General features: G+C 42.8%; 2 protein-coding genes across 14 annotated transcripts in view; both read left to right on the forward strand.

Moving 5' to 3' along the window:
- The window catches only part of MCF2L2 (MCF.2 cell line derived transforming sequence-like 2), a 159,747-nt gene extending 149,462 nt beyond the window's left edge, over positions 1-10,285 (forward strand). For 6 of the 13 annotated variants that reach the window (XM_083848405.1, XM_083848398.1, XM_083848407.1 and 3 more), the window contains 5 exons: positions 908-994; positions 2,567-2,685; positions 3,271-3,383; positions 4,395-4,504; positions 5,703-10,285. In XM_083848405.1, the coding sequence (XP_083704531.1) occupies positions 908-994; positions 2,567-2,685; positions 3,271-3,383; positions 4,395-4,504; positions 5,703-5,803 (530 nt within the window). In that variant the 3' untranslated portion in view covers positions 5,804-10,285. Of the gene's footprint in view, positions 1-907; positions 995-2,566; positions 2,686-3,270; positions 3,384-4,394; positions 4,505-5,619 lie in introns of all 13 variants that reach the window. The other 7 variants (XM_083848400.1, XM_083848401.1, XM_083848402.1 and 4 more) reach the window with 5 other exon arrangements.
- Positions 10,286-10,490: 205 nt separating this feature from the next.
- On the forward strand, positions 10,491-27,166 carry LAMP3 (lysosomal associated membrane protein 3). The gene is made up of 7 exons (XM_083848440.1): positions 10,491-11,156; positions 11,649-11,863; positions 15,414-16,165; positions 17,493-17,615; positions 20,787-20,844; positions 21,151-21,318; positions 23,422-27,166. The coding sequence occupies exons 2-7, from the start codon at positions 11,818-11,820 to the stop codon at positions 23,559-23,561; spliced, it is 1,287 nt and encodes a 428-aa protein (XP_083704566.1). The 5' UTR covers positions 10,491-11,156; positions 11,649-11,817; the 3' UTR covers positions 23,562-27,166.
- Positions 27,167-27,231: the final 65 nt, after the last annotated feature.

A 27,231-nucleotide genomic window follows, 5' to 3' on the forward strand; every position in this document is an offset into this window, starting at 1 on the left:
GCAGAGGAGGAGACTGGAACAGAGAGGCTGGAAGAAGTTCAGAAGCAGCAGATTAAATAGTGGTTTTGCTGTTTGCAGGATATTTCCTGATGCTTGTGACACCTGGCACTAAGTTTGGAATCATCCTGGCACCCAGTGCCAGTTTCCCAAACCATGGTGCTTATAGCTTACTTTTCTCCATGATAGACACTTTTCTCAGCATACCACTTGGTTGCAGGTATTTCAAGGTGCAAGTACTAGTCATAGGACTCCAGAGCTGAGTTGATCCTCACTGGTTAAAGAATATGGTCCTACTGCATAACCGCCCTTACCAGACTGAGTTCCTTTAAGTAGGAAGCAATGAGCATTGTCATCCCTTTACTAGAAAATATTGCTGCTGTTGCCAGAGCTCTGACAGAGTTAACAATGTTAAGGATTTGATTTACTTAGATAAAAACTTCCCCCACAAAACTGCATTCTTCAAGAGTGCTGTCATGCAGTTCTGGCTGGGAAGAAGAGCCTCCCTGGTCCGTTTTCATTGCTGTATGGGTGAGCATCAATCCCATATACCACCACCTACAGAATGATCTGAAAAGCTGCAAGAAAAGTATGTTAAAGATGGGTGAGGAAGCTGTAGAGAAATAGAACACTGCACTGTACAGCAACTGCTTTCATTAATTCACATCAGTATTTGTTTGATTCATATGGCTGTTCTCTGTCATTCCCAGACTGTTTTTCTGAGGAATACTGCTGTAGTTTCACTCATTTGTGCTCATCAAATGTCTCCTCTTTTTATAACCATTGGATCCCAATCCACCTGTTTGTTTAAGAGACAACCAGTTGCAGAGGTGATACTGGAAGTCACTTTGTACTGATTATCTGGTCACTATTTCACCTTTAAGACAAAAAATTGTACTTCCTGTCACAGATGCTTTTGAGAACACCATATTGGCCCAGACTAAATGTAATACTGGTTCCACCACGAGACCTGTACCTAGATCTGCTTCACAGACAGGTAAACTAAATTAAAACATTTATCATCATCTTGATTTGAGAGTGTAATGTAAGTTTACGACAACATTTATTCTCTTTAACTAAAAGATATCTTTCTTGTACAATGGACATTATTTTCCTTGAAAGCAGTGAAAGAACAAGCTTGGACCAACAGCAGTTATAGAAACAATGTCCCAGAATCTGGTTTTCTGTACTTCAGGCATAGCTGAAAATAAGTCTTCGAACTGATGTCAGAGAGCTCAGAATTTGATCTGTGTTATTTTATAGCTTGAATGAAGGATGTAAAAGTTACTTAGATTATTTCTCAGTCTCTGAAATTATTGTAGCAATTTGTGTGGAAGAGGAAGATTGATGCATGTATTTGTAAGGAATTCTTGCCTTTCTGCCTTGGATGCTTCCTTTGAATGACAGTGGCAAAAGATCACTTTGTCTAATGCGTTATGATTATTATCCAGATGCTTTGTCTAAGCAAGAAGGAGGGTTTTGTTTTCTTCTGGTGTTTGTAGCTTGACTTGTGAATTTGAACTAAAATTGCTATAGCAGTTTAAAGCTAAATAGCATCAACACATTCTTGTATGTTTAGACAGCTGGTGTGATTCTACTGACAGAGGATACAGGGTCCATTTCTAAATTCTTCGGGGTCTGTAACTGAAATTGTCTCTTTTATCTTGGTGTGAACACTCACAATGCAGCACATGAATGGCACTTCAGAAGCTAGTTTACACCTTGAAAAACATCACCTGGATGATGTAACCACACTTATAGGGTTATAACTGGGGACGCTGGTCTGGTGGAAGACAGTCACTGTCTCTCTTGTAACTGACTTGTAATGGTCAGGGCAGCCACAGCCCCTGGACAACAGGAGGGAGAAGGGGCTGCAGAGCTGCATGACCACACGTTACACAAATTTATTTGTTCTTAAATAAATAATAAAATTAATTTTAAGTGTCTTAAATTTAAACAATTATTTAAATAATTATTAATAACCTACCATCAGAGGTCTGGTTGTCTTGTACCTTGTTTGTTCTGTCCCTTCCCTGCATTTTCAGCCTGCTCCAGGGCACAGTCTTGTAAGTTGCTCAGATGGTAATATTACCTTGGGGTGTGATGGAGATAAGAAGTCAACCAAAATTCAATGGGTTCGATTTGTAGATAAATATGTGGAGGTAAGCTAGAAAATGAATGAGCATGGTCTTCTGAAAATCATTTTGCCAAAGTCATAATTTGCTACAGCGCTTGCTATACAGAAGTATTCCTGACCTTGCTTTTTGTACCTCATGAACTGAAGAGGTTTAGTGATGCTAAACACAGAAGGTATTGATGCACATGTGCATCATGGCCACACAGTCCGCCCTCCTACAAATGGCAGCAAGTGGTGCAGATTTTTTAGAGAGAGAATAATGGCTGCAATGTAATTTTTATGGCAAAATCAGGGAAGAAGCTGTAGAAAGGTATGAGTAATTCAGTAAGTGAAATAGCGGAAAGTGAACCTGTGACATTTGTTTTTAAAAGGCTGAATCTGAAAGCAGCTAATGACCAATAGCTAACTCTTTTTGTTTTCTCTTTTGAAAAGGTTGGCCCAGCAGGCAACTGCCATCTCTAGACACATTTGAAGATTTCGAAGCCATCCCCTCCAGCATGGATGAACTCTCCAACTCTTCAGACATGGAGGAAGAGACCAACCCTAACAATGTAATTCCTTTTTTCAAAGTAAAGTAATCCCTTTCGTAGTACAACCTTTTCTTCTCTAAGGATCAAGATTTAGCCTACAAAGTTTGGGTTCATACCTGCCTTAAATTCATGGATGTGTGGGAAGACAGAAGATGGGATCTTGATCTGGGGTATTAAGGGATTAGTCTAAGACTATTTTATTGATCGGGATCAGTACTATTAAAAGCCACCCTTACTTGTAAGCTGTAGCTTTGTCTTTATAGCTAAATAACAAAGGTGGGAGAAAACACTGAGCCCTTTAAAAATACAATTCCAGACTTTTCCAGGTAACATAAGCTGGTGTCACAAACTCAGTTTCTATATCAGAATAATGTCTGGTTGATTAATTCTGAAGCCTGAATGCACAGCAGAGTTCTTTCATGAGTTTCAATAATGGTTAATCATGGGCATGATAAAACTAATAAAATGTGATAAAACTCCCCAAAACAGAAATCTCTGCCAGCTTGAAATGCTTGATTCAGTGTTCAGCCAAACTCACTTTCTGTTGCACAATTTTCTTTCCTCCATAATGACTATAATTCTGGTGCATTGCTTCATTTATTTTAGGGGACCAATCTTTTTCGGGTAGAAGGCAGTTTTGACAGCTGTTTCCCAGATTCTCTTACACTTGAGGATGGAGATCTAGTGCAGTTTGTGCAGGAAGGAGAAAATGGACAATGGTAAGTACAGCAGAGAGACAAATTAACAGGTAGAATGTCTACAGCCTCTTCAAAAAGATGGAATATGTTCAGGAAAATGTCAAAGCATATTCAAAATCTGTCTGAATCCACTCACTCCATTGAATAAAATGTGAAAATGCAGTGGTGAGCATGAACATAGAAGCAGCTTTGTTTAATTCTACTTAGTTGGTTTTCATCCCAAATGGTTGATATGAGGCTTGAGAAGATGGGAGTTTGCATGAAGGGAAATAGAGGAGAATATTTAGGCTTTTGACACCTAGCCAGGACAGCTGCCAAAGGCTGCATCCTTCAATAGGATACACCAGTAGAATCTCATTGCCTTCCACCAAGCTGCAGCAGTGAACCAGAGAGCATGTTTAGCTCCAAAGGCTTAGATATAAGACTATATCTCAGACATGATTGACAAAGTGAGATGAATCTGGCCCCCTTGAGCTTACACACTTTTTGGTGTATTTATGCTTTCTGACTGACAAGTGAGTGTTAGGAACAGACCTGGCAAGGTGTCTGAATTCTCCTTCCATGGTCAATTTGAAGGAAGAAGATCTGATCTCCTTGAAGTGCCCGTGCAGTCAAACGCCTCACTCAGAACTGGCATTCAGCCGAGACAAGAGCAAGTCCCCATAGAGCGAAGGAGCTTTTAGTAGTAAACTAAAACCATGCACCCTGGATGATACTTTCAGCAAGGGAAATGGACGATTCAGTTTCTTCAGCCCTTTTGGTCTAGGGTCTCAAACACAGGCCAAGGCCACTGCCTCCTTCTCATACAGTCTGCTTGCAAGTGAGCTTGTTCTGGGGTACTGAGTCACCATCTTGGGCTGCTGAAACTTGGGCAACAGATAACTGTAGGACTGCCCTGGGTAAAACACATGCTTTACACCTACTTGGTAACCCCTACCTGCTTGGTTTAGGAAATAGCTGTCCAACATACACCTCTAAGAAACACAACTGAGGGAAAGAGAACGTAAGGAAATGCACTGACTGTTCTCTGAGTTTCAGGTTAGTGAAGAAACTGGTCTCTGAGAAAAGTGAATGGGTTCCTTCCAGTATATTGCAGCCAGCAGAGGGGGACAGTAACAACATAATTAAGAACAGCAATGCAGGTAACAGAGGAAATGTTTTACTGGTATTTAAAATCTTTTCTCTGTGTGTGTGTGTACATCTGTTGAAAAAGGATGTAATAAAAAGTGCACTTTCTATATTCAGCCTGAGTGTATGTCTGTGCTGCGGTTTCTGGTGACACAGCTGAGCTAGCCTGAAATTTGGTGCTTGAGGTGTCAGAGCTAGCTAGGCACAACAACTTACCTTGGTCTAACTGTTTTCCCATTCTCAGGTGGAATTTGAATTTTCCACCAAATTGCTGTGGCTACCAGTACCTGGGCTAGCCACTTTACAGCTAATCCAAGTGTGTTACATGGCCGGGTATGTTGCAACTGTGGCATAGCTTTCATCCTAACACAGGTACCATTTGGATTTAGATCAGCGTCAGGGCTGTTTGGTCTAGGTTTGAAAATGTTAAAATCTCATCAACTATTGATGCTTTCATGATATTTCACTGCTGTCTGCAAAGGCCGGAGGAAGGGCTGCTATGGTGAGATCTCACCCAAACCAGCACTAAAAGTCATTCTTTCTCCTTCAGCTTTTGTTCTGATCTAACACTCAAACAGGTTGCACTGGAAAAGCTGTATCTCAGCAACTCTGCAGATCAAAGGTTTAAAATTTTAGATTAAGTTTTGCCCATCCATAAGCATAATTTACTAAAATGTGCCCTGGTTTTCTGCTGGTAACAGAACAAAGCAAAATCTGGCACAGCCACTCTCTGGGGACCTGCAATAGAGAGCTGCCAGCAGCTATTTATTCTGAGTTATTAGTTTCCTTTGTTGTTGTTTTTTGTTTGGTTTGGTTTTGTTGGTGGTGGTTTTGGTCAGTTCATTAAAGTGGAGAAAACCCTTCTTGAAAGTTAACAGAATTCTTTGCTGTGGTTTAAAGGGAGTTTGGTAATTGCTGCTCCTCCACCTGCACAACAGGTCAGTTCTGTCAGCAACCTCAGTGCCTGATTACGTTAGCATGTCTGATGCTTTAAAAGAAAACCAAAACCATACACATTACAGTTAATTACTTGCCAAAAGAACATCCTGTGCCCTTTTTTTTTTTAGTGAAGGGAATAGGAGAACAGTAGAATTGTGATTATTTTACTTATTTTTTTATTTTATTTCAGGCTTTTAACAATCAACCTCAAGACTGTAGATGGGAAATCCTTTAGACGTGTTGTAGTGACAATGCCCATGTCCTCCTTTTCAGACATGTACAATGATTCCTGCAGCACGGCCTCAGTAGAGTCAGACACCAAGGAGAGTGAGGTGACCAAAAGCTTCCCAGCAGAACAGAGGGCTGGCAGCTGAATGGTAGGACCAGCCTTCCTCAGGACCCTATCCATCTCTTTGTTTATTTTGGGTGGACACTGGATCAAAGTTGCCTTTCTCACAAGCTCTGAGCTTCATAATTCTCTGAAACTTCATCAGCATGAACAAATGAGAACCACGATGCGCACCTGGCAAGCTGGGAAAAACAAACCTAAAGGGAACATGAACATCCAGACAGCGTCAAAACCCACCATCAGTATTAGAGGAGAAAAATGCTTCTTGCATTTTTTATCAAACTGTTTCAGAAGATGTGGCCTAAATTAGGTCGACAGCAGAGCTGGAGAGTTACTATGCACGCACCTTTTGGCAACTTTGCTTGAACACCGAGTTACTGCAGAGGGACACATACATGGATTTGAGTTCTTGCTCTACTATGGGGTCGCCTGGAGGTTTTTCCATTTGCTTGCCTCAGTGGCTGTGCCTTCCCCGCCCTCCTTAATTCCAGCTGATACATCACAAATGTGCCCTTTTCGCTGATGGTAAACACCAAAACCATCACATTTTAGGTTGGCTGTGGTAAGGAAACTTCTGACTTGGACCATCAGAGAGGCTTCGTGCAGCAATGACTTGACTACTTTTGCAATGGCACAGTGAACAACTTGCTGCAGACAGCATTATTTTGGGATGATGCAGATGGCAACTCCTGGCCATGATGTGGAGGTGCAGTGCTTAGCCAGGAGGCAAGGATGCGTGACAGTTACTGTGACAGAGAACATGTTTAACTCTTTATATAATAGAAGTCATTCCTTTGCCCCCTCTGCAGTCTGTGGTTGCTGGTTCACAATCCTTTGCATTTGGTGCTGAGAATTCAATTGAATGCCATTTAATGTCATATGTTTGAGTAGACTGCATGCTTTTTTTGTGTGCTGGGCTATGGAGTAGGAACATTTCATTCCCCACATGGAATATACTTAAGCATCACAAATAGACAGTGAGCATTAGATGCTCCAATGAGCGGATAAAGTGTTGTAGTTAAATACTTATTTCCAGGACATTTGGTTAAAGGACTGTACCAAATCTCTGCCACATAAGGATGTAATGTACAATATAAAGTGATTACAGATTTTATTATTCCTATACAAGCCATTAGCTCATTTAGAGCAGCTGTTAAGGTGTGAAAGCATTTTGATGATAATTGGGTCTTAGGTCCCACAAAAGCTGCTAATACTTTAGTAAAAAATAGTATTGACTAAGGTTGCAAACAGGTAAAGATCAGACTGGAAAAAATGACCCTGGAAGCTCAAAACTAAGTGATTGGCTTTTGAAATTAGAGATTTTTTGTTTATCTCTGAGAACAGTGATGCTCTATGTAAATAATAAAGGGGACAAGATCACTAAAAATGGAGAGAAAGCAAAACCAAATAACACTCTTTAGTAACTGAGCCTCTTAGCAAAACAGTAGGAGTCTGTAACGTGTTTGCTATCTTCTTTGCAGGGACCTGAATGTTTTTCTTTGCGTCTCAGTGAAGGCTGGTATTGCAAATATCGTAGTGTGTGAGTCAGGATAGCTGCGAAGCAAGTAGATAGTCCCATTCAAGAAAGCTTTGAAGTAGGTAGGTAAAGGCTTATTCAGATTTTGTTTGCCTGTGAAGGCTTATTGGTTAATTATGAGTTGCACTGTGGTGGTGAATCCCCATGAATAATGTTCTTCTAACCCTCAATTTCTAAACTCTGGTTTCTGACGTTTTCTGTTCGTGACAAAAGGACTGTAACTTTTTGGTAGCTAATTTTGTCCTACAGAGATAAGAGCTTGTACATTTTGTGCTGGTCATTTACCTTAAAAATGACATGTAGGCTCCCAGGAACATGATTCCTGCTAAAATCTGCTGAAGTTATGAGCACCTTGAGGGAAGAACTGACTCCTTTCAGTCCCCCAAGGAAACGTGCAGTGACATTTTCTTGTAGTGCAATTATTTAATCCTCTCCATAAAATTACTTCACTTTGGTTTCTATATTACTTTCAGTAATTTTTGCATGGCCTGATAACAGTGCTCCTGTCTACCCCTGCCCTATGCACAGGAGAGGAACAGGGAAGGGAGCTTTGATTGCACATTAGTAAGTAAGTATAGTAAGCTTTTGTGTGTGTGTGTGAGAGAGAGATGGGGAAGGGTTATCCTGTGTATATGAAACTGCCAAAACTAGGATTTGTGACATTGCACACTTGTGGGAAGACCCAGACCTGCACTTTGGAGTTTCTGTGGAGGAATCTCATTCTAATGGTGACATGGCAGTGGGAAGTCTTTGTTTGAACTGGAGATTAAAAATCAGGTATTGCGAGTCCTTTTCCTACCTCTGCCGTGTGCAGGGTGTCAGTGTGCTGCTCCTATATCCCCTGGTGCCTCGGTATCTCCCTGTGAAATGGGAGGTATTGGATTTCCCTCATGTCCAACTCTGATGTTAAATTCTAGCATGTATGCAAAAACTGGGGACCTTTCGGGGAAAGCAAAGCATTCACGTGTCCCACTGTTCCGTACGTGAGTCTCAGCAGTGGCATCCTGTGGAGTACTCAGGAGCTGGAGCAGGGAAGAGGATTACTGCAGAAGTGTCTCCTGTCTCTCCCAGCAGACCAACCCATTTGATAACTGCAAAGGTATGGGTTGGATTATAACAATACTCATTCCTACTTTGCTTTTGAAAACTTTTTTTTTCTTTTTCTCCAGTATCTCATGTTTTATCCTGCTGGACCAAAGTTTGAGTTACCCCTGCACCAGGAATGTCCTGAGGCTGGCTGGTGACTCCCTGCCCCATGGCTGTGTGCAGCAGTGACACAGCACTCAGGTCTCAGTGGTCTTTGGGAGCTGGTTGTGCCACAGCTGTTCTCAGACACACTGAACCTGAGCAGGGAGCCCACACCAGTTAGTTGTGTCTTTGAGCTCTCTGTAGAGCCAGAGAGCCAAACGCAGCTGCCTGTTTCTGTCCCCATGTCCCTGACTCAGACCATGCTGCAGCTGCTGCTGGGGAGTTCCCGGAGCCCTTTGCCTGGCTGATGTCTGCGGTGCTCCTCAGACAGTGCGACACTGCTGGCTTTGCTTTTTTAAAGAATAAATTTCAATGGAAGGTCAGGCTGGTGACAAGTCTGAGGGCAGCTGACAAAGACTAACGTTCTGGCTTTGCTGATGCGACAGAATGGGGTTTGATGACTTTTTTGTTGTTGTTGTTTTTAATAGTGGACAGGATAGTCTTTTAATTAGTGTATTTTTGTCAAGCAAGGTGGTAATTAAAGGAATGACTCTCCATGACTCTCCATGTACAGTTTGGAATATTACCTGCCAACGTCCAGCAACGCTGATGTGTACATTAAGGTATAGTTGTTCTGTATGTAGGTCTTTGAGACTATCATGTTCAGATAGATGGACCTAAAAATGGTGGTTTCCAAATATGGATTTCATTTCAATGTTGTTTGGAGATAATATAGCAGTCATTTAGAAGTAGCCACAAAGTTTCAGCTGCAGAAAAGACAAGGCCCAAGGTAAATCTGTGCCATAGCAGCACATGGCTGAACACCGTGCCCTTGCTTCCTGACCAGCGAGGCCCTGCCAGCTGCCGGGCCACCTGGCTGTTCCCTGAGGGTCTGCACTAGCAAGATATGCCCTCCGGGGTGAGGTGTTGGCTTGGATCTCCTCTCTCTGCTCCAGTGCCAGCTTCTGTGAAATTTGCCGAAACTTCCGATCCTCGAAGCTCTGCCCTCTGCTCATTTGGGTGTGGATGGGCAATGGGCTCCTTCATTACCAGAGGCAGTGACAGACGGGTGATTCCCATGGTATCAGTCTTGCTGCTTTAGTAGACCAGGCCAGAATGTACCCAGGCATGATCCTCTCCTTCTTTCATTGTCAGACCCCACTGAATGGAGAATCAGACCAGTGATCGTTGTCCGCATCAGAAACGGCTCAGCCAAACCGTGTCTGAACCCTGGCTCATCCTGCCAGTCACAACAAAGCTGTGTGTGTGTGTCTTATATTCTGGTTGTGTATGTGATGAAAAGCCATTTTATTATCCATCGTTTTCTTAGGTTCTGAAATTTCAGACACGATTGGGTATGAAAAAGGCCTTGTGCTTCCTTTCCAAAAATACTCAAAGCCTGGTTTCTAATACATATATGATTAGACATATTTAAGAATAGGGGGAGGAAAAAAAAAAGAGCCAAATTGTGTATTTCTTCTTGCAGTTGGAGCTGAAATAGCTGCTAAGATTTCCTCTCCCCAGCTGAGAATTGGTACAGTTTGTTTTTCTTACATATTTTCCATGGTGTTGATAATGATGTATTTGTATATTGTGGCTGATGAGAGATAATCAGACAGGGAAAAAGCACAGAATTACCTGTCCTTTTTTCCAGTCAAGACAGAATGTATGAATTTATTACAAGAAGAAAAAAAAAAGTGTGCAAATGGACTTTCTGTAATTAGGCCATTCTGACCTATGTAGAACCACACTTTGTTTGAAATTTATAAAAATTATAACTAGTACAAAGCATTGTGGTTGGTGTCTCTATATGAAGCAACAAGTCACATGAGCTTTCAGTTCAAAATAAATGTGTACTGGTAAAGGCCCATCAGCATAGCTGAAAAAAAGCCACCCATCCATCCAATATAACCTAATTAGTGCAACATACATGTGTCACAAAAAGCACAAAGTGTTGTTTTAATTTTCCCTTGCCCCTCTCCCCTAGCCATGTTCCTGAATCTCTGGGAGTCTTAGGAAAGTGCAAAGGTTCACCAAGACAGGTGAGAGTTGTACACGCTCATGCTGCAGTCATAAGGTGAGGAAGCTGTAGGATAGCTGTACTGTAGTTACCCCAGGATGTCTGCTACCAGTGGGTTATTGAGGAGGGCTAATTGATAAAAGTGCATGTTGTGGATCATGTAGAAGGGCAAGGAGGCAAAAATGAGAATGCAGAAACACACTGCAAATATAGAGAGCAAAATAAATGGGAATTGATTTTAATCAGCATCCAGATTTGTAGGGGCAAACTTCACCTCACCTGAGTTTTCAAGTTATTGGCCCTGTCACGTTACTGCATTTTAATATTGATGCAAGAAAAAAAAAAAAAAAAAAGAATCAGGACCATGCCAGATCCCAGACCCTTTCTCCTGTTCCATGAGCTTATTATCCCTTTTCTACAGCCATTAAGCTTTTTCTGGGGTGTGTGTGGCTTTGCTTCCCCCACACCAAGCAGGCCGCATGGTAAGGGTGCAGGGCTGGAATCCGGCTGCACACACGGGCAGGTGTAATGCTCTGCTGCAGATCTCTGGCGTGTGGCTCCGCACGCCGGGACCTGCCCCTGCGGCTCCTGTCCCGGCTTGGCATGGCTCACAGAGGACAGCATGGGACATAGGTGAGTCACTGCGTTCTGCTGGGGAGTGGGGTTGGACACAACGCTAGCGGTGAGCCAGCTCGGGGATCCACCCTGACCCTGCTCAGTCCTTGGGCAGCAAAGTCTGCCGACAGTCCCCAGCTAGGACCAGAGCCCTTCTGGGACTTTGCTCAGCCCTGTCTGTCTCTGAGCAGGCTCTCTGAGTCGGCAGCCAGAGATCACACCTCTCCCTTCTGTGCCTTAACCTCAGAGAAGGAGTTAAGCCCTAAAGAAACTACTTCGTTAAAGAACATGGGGGAAAGTACAGGTTTACTGGTCTTAACCCTCCACTGGGGCACAGCCGCTGTCTGCTCCAGGTTATCCAAACTGGAGAGAGGAGCACGAAGCTGTGTGTGGCCCAGCAGAGCCCCAGGACTCAGTTGCAGTGAGAGCATGTCCTCCCCTGTGCTAACCCAGCAGTCCTTTCTGTTTTCACTTTCTTTTCTAAACATCATTTATTTCCTTCTGCGTTAGCCTACAGATGCGCAGCATCGCTCTCGCCCTCCCTCCCCACCTCCTTTCCACCCACGTGACTGAGCACTCTGCATCAAGTGAAACTTCGCAGCCCACAGGAAACCTCGATTCCTTTCGACCTGCTCCACGGTGAGAAGCAGCATTTCTTGGGCTTGCAGCTGTGCTGACCATGGGAAGAAGCGTGCCGCAGCTCATCTTGCTCGCCTTTGCCTGTGGTAAGTCACATCTACCAGCATTTCTCTCCGAAAAAGAGACACAGTATGCTGCTTTTATTTCTTTGCACTTAACGGACTGAAAACTTGAGGGAATCTTGTTCATAACAGTAAGGGAGCTTTCAATAAAGTCCCACTGGTAGGAAATAACTATACCTATATTTAATTGCAGCTGGTGTAGGCTTAGTCTGATGTTTTCCCTTATAAATTGCCTTGTATTCTTTGGTGACATAAGCTCTGTGACAGAGTCAGCTCAAAATAGTATCAGAAGTAGGCTTTTTAAATTTTCTTAATTAAATATAATTCCCAGGCCAGCAGAACTGACTGAAGGTCTTGAGTGAAACAAGCAAAAGAAAAACTAAAGAAACGTTGCCCGAGTCGTTATTTGTCTGCACCGCGAGGTGCAGAGTGTGAGCAGGAAAGCAAGAGCGAGGCAGAGGGTTCGGGGAAGGCTGAGGCAGGCTGGGGCTTATCTGCCAACAAACCACATCAAAGTCACCGGTCAGTCCTGCTCTGTGAAAATCTGTGGAGCCAGCCTGGTGAAGGATGTGTCCCAGCATGTAAAGTCAGCCCTTAGCACCTGTAGCTGTACAAAATCTACTTGGTAAGGATGGATGAAGAGAGATTGAAACCGTAACAGGCAAACATTCTTTTTGCTCGCTGGTGGGGCACTGGGTTTCTGCGGTGTGTTTTGCTGTCAGTGTGCTGGGATCACACCAGTAACACCCCCTGTCCCCCTCCCAGTTCTGCTGTGGCAGCGTAGAGAGCAGGGGAGCAGCACAGGGTCTCGACCACAAACAGCTCCAACCGTGTTTGCTCTGCTTTCCAACACCCGCTTTATAGCCACAGTCTGCTGTAGTAGCCCAAAAATCTATACAAGAAAGGAGAGCAAGGTCAGGCTCAGGGAAATAACTCAGTGGTCAGCAAAGATGTCTTTGGCCAGGAAGAACTTTTTCCTTGGCTGCTCTTCATCCATTTTTGATTGTGCCTTTACTAGTTTGTTGTGATCTTTTGTTAATGCCCCAAAGTCGGGTCTTTCTGCACAGGTAGGAAATTAAACACAATCAGAATTTAAAAGAGGAAGATCTGACGGGTTGGAGGTTTAAGAAACCTCTCCTGTCTTTGAAGAAAACTCTATCGGAGAGTACTGAAACCTCTCAGAAAATCTTGGTACTTTTCCAGTTCCTCAACAGCTTGAACCAAAGAGCCTTTCCCCTGACTGTAGGAGCTGGGTCAGGTTTTTTTGTCCGTAACTATTACAAAATCTGCCAGCCAAATACAAACATTTCTTCCGGGCAGCGTAAAGCAGAACAAACCTGCTGGGCTGCTGAGCAGTGGGAGTGTGTGGTTAGCAAGAAGGAGAAAAAAATCCCCAGCAAGAGGTTCTCCCACCCACCCCATTACAGAATGTCAGGCTGAGATATTTTGCTACCAGGTCATGGCACTGAGCACTCCTCTTCCTCTGTGGTGCCTGGAAGCAGAGCTGTTGTGTGCTTTTTCTAGCATTGACTCTCACCCCTGAAACCTCCCCTGTCACCATGACTTGAAAACAGGAGCTTCCAGGCCCAGATTAGGAACAAAGGAAAAAATAAATGGAAACTAACAGCAGGATTCAGGGCTTCGTTGTTGCTCTGTGGCCACTTTTGACGGCCAGGACCACTAGGTGCAGAGAGCGATCCTTACCCATCCCTGGGAGGGCTTGCTGAGATGTAGCCCATGTGGCCAAATGCCTTTTGAGAAGATGACTCAAGCCAACGGGCAGCATGGCTGTGGCCCAGCAGAGGCTCCAAAATGCTGGGCAGAGCTGTAGGAGGAGACATCTGGTATGTCACCTGGTGAGAAACAAGCCACAGGCTACTCCAAAGGCACTTCGGAGTTTACCCCACAGTGACCCCATGGGGTTGAACGTTTTTCTGATGAAAAATAGTTAGGTTGAAATGACCTTTAGGGGAAAAAATGAAGTTTCCTTTAAAAACTATGGGCAGCATCCAAGCATTAGGGAAATAATGTTTCTCTCTATGTCTATATGATACTGTGTCATCTGGTCACTAACCAAAACAGATCGGTTAGGTAAAAACTGAGAAGTACTGACTATTTAAGGCATTGAAATTTAAATACGGGTTGTTTCATGAACTTAAAGGGGGAAAAAAGAGTGAAAATTGCAGCAACTTCTTTTTTTATCTCTATTGTGCTGGTTCAGATTGAACTACCTGTACCTGGTACACAGCAACTGCTCTGGTTTTCCGCTGGCCCTATCGATGTGAGCATACAGAGAAGGAGAGAAGTTATCTGCTTTCCAGCTTTGCCATCAGATGTTGTAAAGTCTAGGGGAAAGTGAGGAAATGAACTAAAGTATGATTATTAATTATGGCATTTTTAGGTCCCTTCTGATAAAATTCAGTATCTGAGGGATCTGTCCTGCCAAGTTTTTTGTGCCTTTTCAACTCTATCAAGTTGTATTATGGGAATTTATCTATGTCCTCCATCTAATTTAGGCAGTAAGGCGTTTAACTAGCACATCAAGGAATACATTTATGCCCACGATTTGAGACTTTTGGCTTGATCTTGTCTTTTCAGTGTCTTGGTGCATATTCACAATCAAAGGCTCAAACAGAATAGTTGTGACCTTTATTTATTTTTACAATGTACATTTCCACCTTGTCTTCACTTTGTTAATTTTATTTAGGAAACAGATATTTTCTCTACAGTTCTGCAAGGGATACGTTTCTGCAAATGTTATAAGATGCAAGCATAATTTTGCTGCTGTGACTATTTTTAGCTGTGGTCCAAAAAGCCCCTGAATGTTATACCTTGAAATTTGTTTCTCGTTGCTGAAAGACCATCACTAAGAGGGCTCATCTTCCCCATTTGGAATATCCCCTTGGGTATCTCCCATGAAGAACTTGAAGGTTCAGGCTGACATAGCTACAACAACACCATAAATACATTTTTGGAATTTCCCTGTCTCCCAGACTGGTTTCCCAGACTGTTCTGAATCATTATAACCATTATGCTTCCTCTCTTCCTTCAAATACAAAAAAAAATTCCTTTTCTCCATGCTTTGTTTGTAAGTAACCAACCATCCCTTCACTTGTTCCACCCAGATTTCCTTTTATCAGTACAGGCTGTTAAAACAACACCCATAAGCCATAAAACTTCTTTAGACCCTGATAATTTGCTCCTAGCAAATCTTGCTGTATTACTGTCTGTGAGGGAATTAATGTGCTGTGTGGGGATTGTGCAAAATCTACTCACACTTCCAGCATCCTCTGGCTTCTTCAGCAGCAAAAGGAACACGTGGGGAGCCAGGAACCAATGTGCTGCCACTGCAACAGTTATATTCAGAGGTGTGAAGACTGGGAGAGTGGTGAGAAATTATGGGTTGTCCACCAGCATGTCTGCTTGTACTCTCCTATCATGGCGGGAGCCAAAGAAAGAACAAAATCATATCACCCATTTGATGATAACAAAGTCAGTGCAGTTATGTTGCAGGTATCAACAAGACTGTTAAATGCAAATGTTTTAGACTACTCAATTTTTTGCTTTTTTGCAGCATTTTCTTCCTGCTGTGCTGAAGTGGCACTGGTTGCCAAGCAGTCTCCACAAACCACATCCTTCCACCATACAGTTACTTCTGCTCAGCCACTTTCCCTTTATCACTCTTCGCCCCATCGAGGCACCACGGTTCAATCTAACAGCTCAGCCTCCATGAGCCATACAACAACTGCGCAGAGAACAGGCCAGCATCAGGTAACAACAGCACCAGCCCTCTATGTGACAGCCCAGGCAGGAGCAGCCACCAGAAGAGCAGCTGGCCAGACATCTCCCATGGTACTAACCACAACAGCAGCAAACGCAACTGCAGCTGGCCAGGCTACAACCCAAGCAATGGAAACAATTACACGGGCTGTGAAGAACACAACCGTATACTCCGTGGCCCCAGCCAACCAAACCACAACACACGCAAGCACAGCTACGAACACAACCATGAAGAATACAACATCAGAGAAACAAATGACAACCACTACCAGAACTGCTACAGCCAAGAAAATTATAAATCCCACCACAACATCAACAAATCAAACAACAACTCCTAAAAGTCCAACAGCCACAGCCATGACCAACATGACCACCGTTCATCCGCGGACTCAAACAACCATCTCATCTAGTACAGTGACGGTGAGACCCACTCTTGCACCACAGCCTTCTCCCATCCCCACTGGCACATACACCCTATCCAGTGGGAACAAGACCTGCATCAAAGCAGCGATGGGTTTGCAACTGATGGTTCAAAACAAACAGAAGGTGAGGTGAAAGCACTACAGGGCTCAGCCTTGTAATTTCTGTTTCTTCATTTGCTGGAATTTATTCTGCTCCCTGCAAAGCAATTTGCAGAATTAGGTTGTATGATAAAAAAGTGGTTTGCTACCAGACTAAGGCCTTTTCTGTGCCCCAGCAGTTCAGCTGCTCTACTTTGGCTTGTATAATGATTTCTTTGGGATGTATGGGTGCCTTTTTATTTCAGTGATGCATCTGTGGTAGCGATACTTGGGAGGGCAGAACAGGCTCCAGTGTTCTTTCTATTTTCCAGAATAGGAGACTAGTTAAAAACTGAATTGACTTCAGTGTAGGGCTTGAAACTGCAAGTTGCAATGAAAGCAAGAAATTTTCAACTCACAGACTTGGATTCAGAGACAGGTTGTCTTGATGCTGGCATGTGGAGTTCTTAGGAGCACGGAAACTGGCAGGCTGGATCAGAGCATGGACCTGGGTAGCTGCCACCTTCTCTCGGTGGTGACCCATGGAGGATAATTCAGCAAAAGATGTAAGAAAACTTGAAATGGTGGTTGTAGCCCTCACTGTTAAAGTTCTGTAGCCTCCATTAATATAGTATGTGGGGTTACATCGTCAGGCTCTGGAGTTCATACTTCTTGAGACATCCCCATTGCAAATCCAAATATTTTTACCTGAAATCAGAACATTTCTAACATGGGATGAGTATCTAATATAGATGAAAGTATTTTTCACCCCTTGTCTGGCTTGAAGCCAGACAGGGAGTGTTATTCCTGACTTCACCAGACCACAGTGAGATTTTTATTGCAAAAGTTAGGCGTGTTTGAGACCAAGGGAACTGAGGAGTGTATTAAGGGCCTCAGAGGTCTCCTTTCAGACCACAGCATGGGTTCGCAGAAGTTAGAGATGAACTGTGAGGAGGCGATACAGGGTGACAGAGGAACAGCCCATGCAAAAGCCAATCTAACCACTGCCTGCCTCTGTCTTGAACTTTCTTCTGCCCTCAGGCACAAGTTCCCACTGCTCCCTCTCTTTAAACTATTGCTGGCGCTCATCTAACCCTGTTCTAACTCATTTCAGTTCACTAAATGAGCAGAAAGCTCTTCTTTTCTGCCAGTTTAATGCATTGGAACAGCTCGGTGCTAGGGCTGGTTTACAAGCAGGGAAGGACCCTGGCAGCCAGCAATTAGGCTGTGCTGGAGCCACCAGCCATTGTCCTGTTCATCCAGACACACAGAGCTTGTCTGGAAAAAAATATATTTATAAATCTCTGTGTGTTTCATACTCAATTTTCCCCTCCTCTCCTTAAGCAGCCTCAGAATGTCTCTTCTCTCCACAGGAGCGGATGGAGTACATGACTGTCAACCCCAACGCGACGCAGATATCTGGAAGCTGTGGGACGGTGCAGTCCGTGCTGAACATCACCTTCAGCGGAGGGTTTATAAACTTTGTCTTTGTAAAGGTAATTCTTGCATTTGGTGGGAAGGAGAGTTTAGGTTTGAGGACCTGGAACCCAGGCTGCCTCTGATCCTCTCCCAGCCACCGCAGTGACACAGTGTGTACTGCAGGAAAAGGCATTTCATCTACCTCAGTGCTAGTTTTCCACGTGTGTAAGGCATTATTATTCCTATCCTTCCCAGGGGGCTAGAATCATAGAACCATGATTAATTCAGGCTGGGAGATACCTGAGGTCACCTGGTCCAACCCCCAGCTCAGAGCAAGGCTACCTTCAATGTTACATCAGGCCTTGCTTGTTTGAACTCTGAATTTTGAAAGGTTCTTGTGTGTAATAAAGAGTAAGTACAGCGCCCTGAGATCCTTTGGTAGAGAGTGCTAAAGAATGGTCTTACAGCTAGCAATCTAGCAATACAAAGTCTAGATTAGCCCTAAGCAAAATATTCCTCTCATATTTACAGAGGTAAAAGTCTAGCTGGGGGGAAGGCCAGGTCTGCTGCTTGCATTAGATGGGGACAGAGAGAATGGGTTTGGGACTGGAGCCCCAGGAAGCCTGCACAGGAACAAGGTGTGTGTGCTGAGAGCTCTGACTCCTGCTGTCAAGTTGTTCTTACAAAACGGTGTCTCAGGGGCAACCTGAATGCATGCGGAGTTAGTCATTTGCTTCCCATAAATACTGCCCAGCCAAAAGCTGGCTGTGGTTGTTAAATCCAGAGGGCAACCTGTGCGGGTGTACGTGCCCAGGAGCCACAGCCTGCCCACAGCCAAGGGGGCCTAATTTCTTCTAATTTCTGCGTGAAAAATTCCAAACAACTGGACTACAACAACAAAATTGTAGATAAGTGCCCTTAAAATGCACCGTACCAGACTTATATAAATATGCAAGGAGCCTTGGGCAAGAGAGAATGTATAAAGACATTGATGGACAGGCAGATATGGGCAGGGAGGAATACAAGGGTTGGAGCCCAGCGAACACTCTTGGAATGCAACCTGCAGTAAGGCCGTGTCCTGGAGCTCCATAGAGCTGCACTTGGCCGTTACTTCTGACCTGTGCCTTTCAATTAATCAGGCTAAAATGTCAATCTTACGACCTAGTCCCAAGCTCAAATTAGTGACAATTAAGGAAAGTACAAATGGTTAATCAGTCACCGTCTTCAGTTCAATTGGGAGCCAGCAGGTCCTTGGAAATTTGGTAAATTTCCATGGAAGGTCCAAGAGGTGCCAGTAAATTGTATCACACTTGAGTACTTGGTCATTAATGCTTGAGCAGAGAAAAGGATTTGATCGATAATGGTCTTGATTTTAGTTTGTGGCAGGAAGATTTCTAAAAGCTGCAGAGGAAAAGTGAGATGAAAAATCAAGGAGCTCTTTTAAAATAAGCGATCAGTTCAGACCATGAGTGTTTGGTTTAAATGTATGCTTTCTGCAACAAGGGTGGCATTTTCTGTGTTATGAGGATCCTTAGAAAAAGTCTGGTGATTCAAGTACCCATAAAAATACCAGCTCATAGCAGTGCTAAGTAGAGTGATGTGAACCTTTGGGAACTACTTGACCTCTCTTGTCCTGAAAAAGGTCCTGAACTGGCACAGCATCAGGCAATCCACCCAAGATAAGCCTCAAGAGAGTGCCAGGGCTCGGCTTAGCTTTCTTTGAAATGTGAGGCAATAAGAAATCTTTTTGCTGCTGTCTCTGATGTGTTTGGTCCCCACAGCCTCTCCAGCTGCTACAGTGCTGGCTTTGAACTAGGGGTGCTCCAGAGGAGGCACTTCTGGTTTTCAAGGGTGACAGAGGAGCTGGGTTGTGGCCACGGTGTGGCTGTGGGGAGGTGAGGAGCTGGCTCAGTACTCACCGTTCCTGGGTGCCTTTTGCAAAGAACTCGCCAAAAGGAAATTTTGCAACTAACCCCCAGTACGTGAAGTAGGAGCAGGTGTTTACCCCAAGCAAAGTCATTAGCTGTGTCCAAACACAGCTGCCAAAAAAAATGTGTTATTTGACCTCTGTATTTCTTTAAGTAGGAACAATGCTAAGAGCCGCTTTCTTTCTTAAACTTCTTTCACAGTCCATCCCACCAGTTTTAAAACTGCATGACATTAAAAGTGGGTGCCCAGGAGACATTCGTGTCTGCTGTCATTTCACAACCAGCTGCACTCACCAGTCCCTGTGTGTTCACACCTGGAATTAAAGCCAGTAATGGGGCTGCTGCATAAATACTCCAGCACAGCTAGCAGGTAGAAGCCCCTGAGGCCAGCTCTCATGTTGTGACAGTCCTGGGGAGGACAGTGTTCAGGTTGCACCAAGGTTTTAGAGCATACACAGGCAGGACCCTCAGAGGAAATTTTGCTCTGCGCTGTAGTACCAGGTGCCTTCCATGTCAGCAGTCCGTAGGCATATGGAGTTAAGCCAGCCAGCACCAACAGTGTCAACAGGGTTGAAATAGCAGTTATTTCTTCCCTGTAGACACATCCAGGTTGCTGATTCCTCATTTGTAGTGACTGCTGTTGGCAGACAAAATAGAAAATGAGAGGTGCTAGCATGTAGAGATGAGCTCCTGGCTCTCTGCTTGTTGCTGACCTCTCCCAGAGCAAAACATCAATGAACACCAAAGCACGGCTGCTTTCTGCAGTTTATTCACACAGAGGACATCTGTGCATAAAGTGCACTGCAGTGCAGGGAGTCCTAGGTACTTTTAAATGTATCAGCTTAGGTCATGCAAGCAGTCAGCCTGCAGGTCAGCTTGCAATTAAGTGCAGGATTACCCATGCAGGCATTGTAGGAACTTTACATGAAAGCAAAACAGGTTGCTAAAACTAAACTGGTCTTATGACATGCCTTGTGCAATGTATAACATTTGCTTAACTCCCTCCTACTTTGGGTTACCACAAGTATCACACTAATGTCTAGCTTGAGCAGTGTGTGCAAAAGCACATCTGCACGGTCCTGTTTCACCGAACTGAGCAGAACTGGTGATGTATCTGAGATCCCTGCATTACACCAGCTTATCTAGTAAGGATTTGGAAAAGAAAAAGCAATACATCCAAGCAAGTTGGATGGGTCTCGAACGTGATGCTTTAAAATGTGTTTCTTCGGGATTTTCTGTGTGGGCCCACTTCGCTATTGTGATTGTTTTGTTCACTAATATAGGGATGGAGTAGGAATAATGATACATCTTCTTTTTCAGAAAGCTCCCATATACTATGTCAGTGCAATTGAGGCTGGATTACAGTTACCTTCTGAAGGTCAGTGATTTTATGCTTAAAGTTCACTGTGTTAATTTCCTATCAAACTATTCTGTGTGTGGGATAGGCTTTCATATCTTTAAAACACTGAATTTTGCGAATTATGCATTTATTAGGCTTTCAATGTGTCATTCACCTAAATATTGTCATGAAAATGGAAGAGAAGTGACCAGGCTGCAGTTTCATCAGAATTTTAAAATTTTCCTTTTGTCCTCAAAAACTTTCTATTTCCTTTCACTAGGAGGCTGTTTTAGCAGTGTTACTGTGCATGCCCATTTGTCACTGTCTCCTCTTTATGGCCTCCAGGTGTACTTTACTACATAGCCATACATGAGCAGCATTTTACAGCAAAGCTGGGGAATTCCTTTAAGTGTGCCAGCAAGCAAACCTTTGGCTTGGAGAAGACCTTCCAGCTACTCATCATTAATATGCAGCTGCAGGCCTTTGATATTGTCGGTAATCAGTTCGGAAAAGGTAAGTAATCTGCAGACCTTTTCCACCTTCTGAGATCTAATTGTCAGCACTCTGATAGCCTGAGGTATCTCCTTCTGCTAGATTTTAACCATATAAACCACTTCCCAAATATTGTAACCTGACTAACCTGTCTTACCCTTTTCCCAGTCATTTTCAACATGGTGCTAATACTTAGGGAAGACAGAAGAGTATCTTTCCCTCCTGCATTAAATAACTTCTGTTTCCCATTTTCATTAAAAATGTTCAACTCTACAGCCACCATTTTATTCCTCTCAATCCATTTTCTTCTAGAGCAAGCAGAGGTGTGCTCACCACCATTGCACTGGCTTCTTCCAGCCCCTGATACGTAATACAGTTCAGTTCAAGGTCACTGCTCTCAATATAGCCAGATCTTAGCTGTTTTGAAAAGTTCTTGACACCCATGAAATCCCACAGCTGCAGCAGTGAAACTTCCAACTAATAAGGGATATTTGTTAATGCAGGATGATACTCTCAGAGCAGCTGTGTCTAGACATGATGAAATGTGCTCCAGAGGAGGAGCATGGTTGGCATGCTCCCTAGTTCCAGAATTAAATCTGATGGTTATTTCTGCAATTTGTCTGTTTTGCAGAAAGGCAAATGTAGCTTATTACTACTCACTGGGAAGACAGAGACAGACCAGTGCTGATTCCTCTAGTCCCTGGATTGCCTATTCTGGCACAATATATTGGGGCTAGTCACAGATTCTTCCCTACACCAACACCTATGTTTCCTTCCACAGGGAAACGGGATGTTGCCATCCATGTTTCTTGTCAGGATGCAGCCAGGACCTGGCTGGGTGTGGGGTTCAGGGCTGATGGGTGACCTTGGAAATTCCCATGTTTCACAGTATGGGCGCTCTGTTTACTGCCTTACTTCTTATGAGGTGCATGAAAGATTCTACACAGAACAGAGGTGGTCTCAGTGGTACCCTGAAATCTCTTTCAAATAGCACATCTTTATGTTCCTGTGACTTCCTCTCAGGGTATTTTTCATACAAGAATTCAGGTGGACAGATAGGCCTATCAGCAATCCAGCCCTTTACATGCACTAATAAAACATTCCCTTCTTCTGCCATCTGACTTCCTTCATGCCTACAAAATATTGCCCCTGTATTCTTCTTAATTTAGATCTCTCTTTTGACTCCATTTGGCTCTGTCTGACTCATTCTCTTGTTCAAAATTTTGGCTGCTTTTCTTATTCTAGAAGAAATATAATGGGAAACTGCACCTGGAGCTTTTTTAAGATACGGAAGGGTTTTTTTTACAAACTTCCTTTAAGTTCTTAAAACCCACACTGAGAATTCAATCTGTGCTCTCATTCTCATGAAGATTTTTTCACAGGATAAAACTGAACTGGGACAACTCATACGAGTCAAAGTCCCATCTGGTCCTCATATTCATGTTTGAATTTTTACGATGTATGAAATCAGATATGGCTTTTGGTATGGCCTCACTTCTGGCAGAGGCAGCTTAGAAAGGGTCTCTCTCTTCAAGGTCAGGCTAATCTCTGTTAGCCAATACCATACACAAAATTAAACTACTTTTGCTCTTAATCAAAGGGCTGAGAAAGCAGGTACCATCTCTGAAAGAATTCTCCAGTGGCTGTGAAATAGTTACGACAGTGTTACATAAATCTGCTGTGTATGTACATTTTGAGATACCAAAATCCCCAGCGAAGGAAGGGTTCTGTAAAGTAAGCACATCACCAGCCTCCTGCCTGTAGGTTTCTTGAGACCTGTAGTTTCACTTCTGTTGGTCTGGATTTGCTTATCATTTAAAGAGGAAGAAAGCACCAATGATCACTGGTTTCAAGTTGCTTACATTTTTGTAAAGACTGCGGCAGTGTTACATCTATAACTTGGTCTGAGCCTGAAAAACTCTAAGTGTCTTCTGAACTGCATTTCAGTAGATCAGAAAGAATTCCTAGAGTTCACAGACCAAGGTTTTCCTCAAAGTAAAGTGAGTAAAGTTTTTGAGAACTTTTGAGAAAAGCTTGTATTCACAAATTTCTGGAATGTGGATGCATAGTCTAGAAGCATGGTGTTCTGCTCCAACACGTTCTTTGATCTCCTTTTACTTTCAGAAGAAGAATGTTTTCGTGATAAAAACAGGAAGGCAGTTCCTGTCGCTGTGGGCTTGAGCATACTGGGACTGTTGGTCATCGTGTTCATCACATTCCTGATTTCCAGAAAAAAGCCATATAGAGGATACGAACGTATATGAGATGCCTTTGTACTTCCAAATGTGTATGGCAAGTAGAGAAGTCCGAAGTTTTTGCTTCTACCTGGCAGTCTCGCTACCCTGGAGGCATATTTTTAAGTGAAATGACACCATGTGTTTAAAGCTAATGCATGTTTCTGGGAGTGATTTCATTAAGGTGGGAAGGAGAGGACTTATACCCTGTATTTTAGGCTATTCTTAGCATCTAATTTAGATGTAGTCCAGATGACCAAAGTTGAAAGAATAAATTCCTTATATTATTGACAAAGGAGGAATTCAGACCACCTAAGTCAGATGATCAAAAATAGTTTAAAGCAGACAGTATCACTATCCCCAAAATCAATTAGATTTTTCTTAAAAATAAAAAGTTAGCAAGAACCTATTTCTTAAAGATGGCATTGAGATTTCTTAGAAGAGATGAGTCCAGTAGTACAACATTCCAGTGAGCAGAGCAGAAGTCCACAGCTACAGACAACCCTGTTAAATCAGAGCTCAGTGCTAGCCTTGTGGGAATATTGTGTTTGCTGAAAGCTCAGGGCAAGTGTAAGTATGACTTCCATTGATAAACAGGTTCCCACTAGTCCTTTAAAATACAAGGGTTACAATTAGTAACTTCTTGTTGCTTCCTACTAAGTCTTTCAGAGGGACACAGTGATAATACATTACCCTTACACTGAAGGCAGTATTTTTAGATTTTTTTTCTAGCTGCAGGTGACTCTGCATGCAGATATGATGACTCAAATAGGGTCTCTCTTGATGTGGGAACATACCATTGCCACTGAAAATGCTGGGGATTAAGTAGCCAGCACTGTGGGAGACCTGCACAAGGTCCTTGAGCAAACAGAAATCCACCGAAGCTCTCTGTTTAAGGCTTCCATGGGAACTAAAAGCCTGCACAGGCTTTGGGCAAACATTCTGCCCAAGAGTGAATGCTACCCAATGCACTTACAGCTGACCAGCCAGATTTTCATATGGAAATAGTTTGGAGTTGCTTTAAAGCACATTATTTGTAACACTCTGTAGTCTGTTTCCTGCTAAGCAAATGATGAAGGTTTGTAAGCGGTAATTGCTTATGAGAGTAATTAAGTTCAGCTAGTGTTCTCTGTTGTCACACAACATTTACAAAGCTAAACGTATGCACATAAACACACGTGTACACACACATACCACATACAAATCTCCTTAGTTCAGCAAACTACATGAAAATGATAAGAAATTATATATAAAAACATTTATAAAAGAGAAAATAATATTCTGTAAGAGCTCATTTCCTCCTTAGGGGTTAGGGCAATGGCTTAAATGTTACTAGTACAAGTTTTGCCTTGAAAAGGACTTTGAAATGGCACCCATTAAACAAAAAAAAGACTGAAGTTATCAGTAAAAATTCCTTGTTTGTTGTTAGTTTAATTTGGAAATAAACAACATAGAAATTCTGGAAGATATTTGGATTTCCATTAAGCAATGGCCCAAATCCTGAGCAGCTATGAATGGCAGTGCATTTTCATGGGGTAAAACTGATGTCAGTACCTTGTGAGTGTAATTTGCCCTAAGTATTTTTAAAAATAGTTTTGATTTTTTACTAGTATTTAACCATTGAGAGTTTACTTATTTAAATTGAGAAAGGAAAGAAATCCTTCCATTCCATGAATTCCTGGAAGGTGCTGGACCACATCAAGCAGGAAACACGTCTCAGCGATCGCACCATTCCATAGTCACCGTAACAGGTAGCTATGGAATTAACAATCTGCAGAAATGTTCCCTTTGACTCTGAATGAACCCATAAATAAGAAAGATGAAGGCAATTTTGAAGCACTTTTGCACTTGGAGAAGAATAAGGCAGAACTCAGAACCAGCTGTGAGCAAGGGAGGCAACTGACTACAATTAGAAGGCAAAGTAGCATCCAGCCACAATAATTTGAATGCTCCAGTATTTCAATGATTATTTTGTAAAAGGCTCCAGCAGTGTTGATATTACTTAGAAAACTTTAGCTTATTTTAGCTCTTCCTCTTTTTCCCCCTGTTAGGGGACACACAGCCCACTGACCTCAGTGTCTTTGTTCAGGCCCTGGGCTTAATAGGATCTCCCTAAATATCAGGGTGATCTTCCTGTTCATGGTTCCTCTCTTATGAAAATCAGTCAGTTAACAGGAGATCTGCGTGCTGGGAACAAGTTCCTGTCTCTAAGAACTGAATGTCTGGAAAGATTTGGGGAATTTTGAGACTGCTGCTTGTTTCTTCTGAACAAAGTGAAATGTCAAGTTTTGTTCATCTGATGAAGAAGTGAAGCTGTGGGTTATTCCTGAGTTATTTGTTCCGAAGCAGAAGAGAACAGTTTCAATACTATTGAACTGTTATTTAGAAAGCAGATTTTTTTTTATATGGTATTAAAGTTTTTTGTGTGTTTGTTTTTGTTTTAAACAATGTAATTGTTGAGGTGTACAGCAACTTAAGGTAAATATATGTGGAAGTGCTTCCAGTTGAAAATGAGCCCCTGCGTGCAATACTGATGCTTGTGTCCTAAACTGTCACATGTGGACATTTTAACAAGCATTGCCTTAAAATCAGAGCTCCACACACAATCTGACCCGAAGCCGTTCTGACTGGTGGTCAATAGCATCTTTCCAACTCAAAACTAAGTCTTATTTCACATGTTCTTTGGGGTTTTGGGTTGTCTGATCTGTATGGTTTGTTACTTTTGTTGATATGAATTTAGCATTTTCTTGTTATGTTCTGTACTGAAAAAGCTCTTTATGAGCTACATGAGCTTAGAAAGATGTTCTCAATGGTTGGTAATTCTGTGTTTAATCTTGTGACATCCTCTGGCATATTTACCAGTGATGCAAAGTTAATGCTTTTTTCTCCCCATTTTTTTCTCACTTGCATGAATCAAACTGTTGGTATTGAACAATGCTTAGATTCATGTTTAACTGATCAATTTTTATGTTTTTTTATTGCTATTATTTGTTTGCTGTTTTTCTGAAGCTGCCTACAGGCCTTTCTGGGCTTGCCCTAAATGGCAAAGTTGAAGTGCCCGTGTTCTAAACCCATAAAACAATTGCAAGTTCCCATGACACGCTGCCAACATGCAGACAGATGAGTCCAGTGGAGTTAGTGCTTTACAGCAGCAGAGGATCCATTGGACAAGTCCCAGCCTGCATGCTGTCACCTCCTTCCCCAAGCACAAAACACTCAGGCAGCCCGTTGCTCACGCCAGGGCAGACTGCTCACGGTGGTCTCTCGCACACCCAAGTTAGATACAAGAGCATCCCGTAGGTATATGCTGTCACAGTTAGCCAAGCAGCCAAGGAGTTTATAAAGCAAAATTTAATTGCTTTCAGTCATTTGTTGCTCTCTGATGTACAAAAATATCGTCATCAAAAAAAAAAAAAGTCCAAATTAAAAACCAGCAGTTATTTCTTGTTGAACAGAGGAAGGGAGATGTAGATTAGCTTCCTGAGTGTGTGAAGATGGTCTGGGTGATCGCTTCTTGCTTGCTATAACATGTGGTTGCTGAAAATTACTTTGTTATGAGACGTAAGATATGCTCATTATTTTTCTATTATTGGTATTTCTATAATAAAGACTATATTTAGTCCTTACAGTGTGAATTTCTGTGCAATTGTTTTCTGCTGAGTGCTGTTTCACCTAAGCTGTTTAAAATAAAATTACAGTC

The sequence above is a fragment of the Anser anser genome (assembly GCF_964211835.1).
Source record: "Anser anser genome assembly, chromosome: 9".
In the NCBI taxonomy this organism is placed as follows: Eukaryota; Metazoa; Chordata; class Aves; order Anseriformes; family Anatidae; genus Anser; species Anser anser.